At 35.4% G+C, this 4,976-nt stretch overlaps 1 protein-coding gene across 1 annotated transcript; it reads left to right on the top strand.

The window, feature by feature from the left end:
* The first annotated feature begins 1,505 nt into the window (after nt 1–1,505).
* Nucleotides 1,506–4,976, top strand: LOC137825617 (MDIS1-interacting receptor like kinase 2-like). The gene is made up of 2 exons (XM_068631329.1): nt 1,506–4,290; nt 4,416–4,976. Exons 1-2 carry the CDS (start codon nt 1,782–1,784, stop codon nt 4,754–4,756), a joined length of 2,850 nt encoding a protein of 949 aa, XP_068487430.1. The 5' UTR covers nt 1,506–1,781; the 3' UTR covers nt 4,757–4,976.

The following is a 4,976-nucleotide window of genomic DNA, read 5'->3' as shown; positions in this document are numbered from 1 at the left end:
TAAGAGAACAGGAACCGTGCAAATTCTCTCTCACAGTGTGCTCTAGAACTCGCAAGCGTAAAAAGTATAATCTGAACGTGCGTACCTCAGAAAGTTCGTTGAGAACTCTTATATACCTGGTTACTTTCTCTCTCCTGGCAGTTACAGACTTGGACACGTGGCTCGCATCTAGTCGTACACGTGCCTTCATCTGGAGCCTCCTTGACTTGGGCCCTGCTTCTACTCTCGTTGAGTTAAGTTACTTATGCATGGTACTGCCCAGTGCATAGCTAACTTGGGAGTGCGATCTCTACTGGAACTGGCGAGTTAGGGTGCCCTCGTACACCTTCCCTGTGGTCTCGCCGGCCACCTTCAATATTTGCACCACCTTTATCTCTGGCGAGGTGCTTGCTCTGGCGATCTCCAATCACTAGGTCGCCTGGTATGCTGGAGATCGGAACACGCCAACTTAATAAATGGCGACTTCACGAGCCCCCGACTTCCTTCCCTTCCGCCAACCTGGCGCCTTGTCAACACGCCTATACTGCAGCTGGATGCCACGTCATCACTTCCGACTACCAGGACGGTACATAATTTAACCTTAAAAAATCGGGTTGTAAAATAAAAATTTACAACCAGTTATATACTATTAATCAACCTTATCTCTAGTCGACATAAGAAATTTAATAATATTAACTATTATGATAAATTTTTAATGAAAAAATAGATGGAGCACTCAAATTAAAATTCTTAAATTTTTAGAATGAATTGAGATTTGAGGAGGGAAGAGGAAAGTATACGAAACTAAGAAAAAAAAATCGTTACATAGGTATTAAAAGTTTATTTTTTCAATATGAAAATAAGTTATTTATTATTTGAAAAAATTGTGAAATATATTTGACTTAATTTTGTATGCAAAAATAATTAAAAACTCGATCTAGCACACTCTAATATTTTGTTTTGTTTGAATTCAAGGAATGGAATGTCGGAGAAGAAAGAAAGGAAGAATTTTTTTTTAAAAGAATTTGTGTAATAAAATAAATTTTTGATATATGTTTAAGAAATAATTTGTAAAAATAATTTTTAAAACATGAATTAGAGTTAAAATAAATTTAAATCATTTGTTTTTGTCAAATCTTATTAAATAAAAAAATTATATTTCAAAATAATAATATATTAAATTAAATATTTATAAATTTATAAATTTTAAAATTTAAAATTTAAATTATTTTATTATATTTTTATAATAAAAAAGTTAATACTTTTATATTTATTGTATAATATCGTAATATATCAATAAAAATATTAATCATATAATTATCATAAAGATTGCGTGTATAAACATAATAATTCATTATTTATTTAATATAATCGATTATTTTAGATATATCCTTGATTATGTATTTATTTATTTTACATCTTTAATATATAACGTTGAAAGTTTTTTTATAAGTATTTTTCTCGCTTTTTTGTGTTTTTCATTTTAGGTCCGCACTTTCATGGCATTTCTAACTAAACAATAAATAACCTGATCCAATCACATTCCAAATACAATTAGGTATTTTGAAAGGGGAAAGAAATTTAATCTATGGCTTCTTCTTGTTGCACCCCTACATTTTTCTTCCTGCACCCCCTACAATGTTTGTTGACTTCTTCAACAAAGGAAAAAAATACAGTATTGTTGACTTCCAGTCTTGCATCATTGACGTTATGCTATAAGTATGTGCAACATCCCATTAAATGCAAGTAAGTATTTCTCCTGCATTTGGTTGTATCGGAAAACCAGTGGTTAAAATTTCCCCATGCTGTTCATATTTCCACCACTTCTGTCCATGAAGCTCCAACCTTTATGGCTGCTTCTTCTAATGTACTTTTGTGCATTTGCAGTGACCTCTTCTCATAATCATGATGCTGTTGCTTCTTCTGAAGCAAATGCTTTGTTGAAATGGAAAGCCAGCCTTGACAACAACAGTCAAGCTTCTCTCTCTTCATGGAATGGCAATAATCCTTGCAACTGGCTGGGGATTAAATGTGATGACTCCCATTCTGTTTCTGACATAAATCTTATACGTCTTGGATTAAAAGGTACACTTCAAACTTTTAACTTCTCATTACTTCCAAACATTCTCAATCTCAATATCAGTTACAACTCCTTGTCTGGAACTATTCCTCCACAAATTCAACACTTGTCCAATCTCAGTACACTTGATTTGTCTACCAATAAACTCTCTGGTGCCATTCCCAATACCATCTGTAATCTCTCCAAACTCAAATATCTGAATCTCAGTGTCAATGCTCTTTCTGGTCCTATTCCTAATGAAGTTGGCAATCTCCACTCTCTTCTCACATTCGATATATTTGCCAACAACCTCTCTGGACCAATCCCTCCTTCCTTAGGTACCTTGCCCCTTTTGAAATCCATTCACCTTTTTGAAAATAAGCTCAATGGATCCATTCCTTCCACTCTTGGAAATTTGACCAAGCTCACTTTGTTATCTTTATCATCAAATCAACTCACCGGATCCATTCCTCCCCATATTGGAAATTTAACAAACGCCAAGGTAATATGTTTTATTGGAAATGAACTTACTGGCGAGATTCCAATAGAAATGGAGAAGCTTACTGGTCTGGAATGTTTGCAACTAGCTGATAACAACTTTATAGGCCAAATACCTCAGAACATTTGCCTCGGTGGAAACATGAAATACTTCACTGCTGGTAATAACAATTTCACTGGCCCAATTCCTGAGACTTTGAGGAAATGCTACAGCCTTAAAAGACTCAGGCTTCAGCAAAACCATCTAACTGGGGATATAACAAACTTTTTTGATGTACTTCCAAACTTGAACTACATCGATCTGAGTGAAAATAATTTTCATGGTAATCTTTCACCTAGTTGGGGAAAATTCCGTAGCCTCACAAGCCTCATGATCTCCAACAATAATTTGTCAGGTGTTATTCCACCAGAACTAGGTGGGGCAACCAAATTACAGGTGCTTGATCTATCCTCAAACCATCTTACAGGAAACATACCAGAAGATTTATGCAAGTTGACCCTCTTGTTTGATCTTTCAATTAGCAATAATAGTCTTTCCGGAAATGTTCCCATGAAAATAGAATCACTGCAGGAACTTCAAATTTTGGAGCTTGGATCAAATGATTTCACAGGCTTAATCCAAAAACAACTTGGAAATTTGCACAATTTACACAACATGAGTCTGAGCCAGAATAAATTTGAGGGAAATATTCCTTCAGAGCTTGGCAATTTGAAATATCTCTCAAGTCTGGATCTCAGTGGAAATTTGTTGAGTGGAACATTACCACCGACGCTTGGTGGAATAAAGGGCTTAGAAGCATTGAATCTATCGCACAATAGCCTTTCAGGTGATCTCTCTAGCTTAGATGATATGATAAGCTTGACATCTTTTGATATATCATACAACCAGTTTGAGGGTCCACTTCCTAACAATCCAGTCTTCGAGAATGCTACAATTGCATCCTTGAGAGATAATAAAGGCCTGTGCGGCAATGTCACAGGCTTGGTCCCTTGCCCAACAGGAAGTGTGAAATCTCGTAATAATACGACAAGGAAAGTGCTAATAGCAGTTTTACCCCTTACTGTGGCCATTCTAATGCTTGGACTATTTCTTTTTGGTGTCTCTTATCATTTTTTCCGAACTTCAAACAAAGAACAAGACCAGGCTACAAGTTTACGATCTCCCAGCATATTGCCAATATGGAGTTTTGGTGGCAAAATTATGTTTGAGAATATTATTGAAGGCACAGAAAATTTTGACGACAAACATCTGATTGGAGTTGGAGGGCAAGGATGTGTTTACAAAGCAATTCTACCTACAGGTGAAGTTGTTGCTGTGAAGAAACTCCATTCAGTTCCAAATGAAGAAATGCTCAACATGAAAGCTTTCACAAGGGAGATCCAAACTTTGACAGAAATTCGACATCGAAACATTGTAAAGCTACATGGATTTTGTCCACATTCACAATATTCATTTTTGGTGTGTGAATTTCTAGAGAAGGGCGATCTGAAAAAGATTTTGAAGGATGACGAACAAGCCATTGCATTTGATTGGAAGAAAAGGGTGGATGTTATTAAAGGTGTAGCAGATGCTTTATGCTATATGCACCATGATTGCTCACCTCCAATTGTTCATCGTGATATATCAAGCAAGAATGTTCTTTTGGATTCGGAATATGTAGCTCATGTCTCAGACTTCGGTACAGCTAAGTTTCTAAATCATAATTCATCAAATTGGACCTCATTTGCAGGAACCTTTGGATATGCTGCCCCAGGTTAATCTCCTTTCTTTATACTGCTTAATTGAGTAGAAGATGATATTTTGGTTTATCTCTTATAGTTATGCACAAATATATATGATTCACAATATGTATATGATAAGAATTTGAATTTGTTACAGAACTTGCATACACAATGGAGGCAAATGAGAAGTGTGATGTGTATAGTTTTGGGGTGTTAGCATTGGAAATATTGTTTGGAAGGCATCCTGGTGATATTACATCTTCCTACATTGGTGTGAGCTCAACACTTGATGATATGGTATTGATGGATATGTTGGACGAACGTCTCCCAAATCCAACAAGCCATGTAATTAAGGATGTGGTATCAATTGTGAAGACAGCAATTTCTTGCTTGATTGAAAGCCCGCGATCTCGCCCTACCATGGACCAAGTTGTAAAGGAGCTTCTAACGTCAAACTCATCTTTTTTACAACATACGCACCTAGAGCAAAAAGACTGAACATACTCAACATGCTCTATAGTTACTATCTCTTTTTATTTTCTTTTTCTGCTATAGCTATATAACAGCTACGCTTTACTTTTTCTCCTCTTATAATAAAGGGAAGGAACAGAGGCCGTGTTTACAAACTGTAAATATATAATTCATTTCTCTTTCTGTACAAGTATATTTTCTCAGTTGTAAACAAAATTTATTATATATAATAATTTTCGTTTTTCAA

This window comes from Phaseolus vulgaris, chromosome 8 (genome assembly GCF_000499845.2).
Source record: "Phaseolus vulgaris cultivar G19833 chromosome 8, P. vulgaris v2.0, whole genome shotgun sequence".
NCBI lineage: Eukaryota > Viridiplantae > Streptophyta > Magnoliopsida > Fabales > Fabaceae > Phaseolus > Phaseolus vulgaris.
Note: the sequence above shows the minus strand (reverse complement) of the source record. Positions and strands in the feature narration are given on the sequence as shown.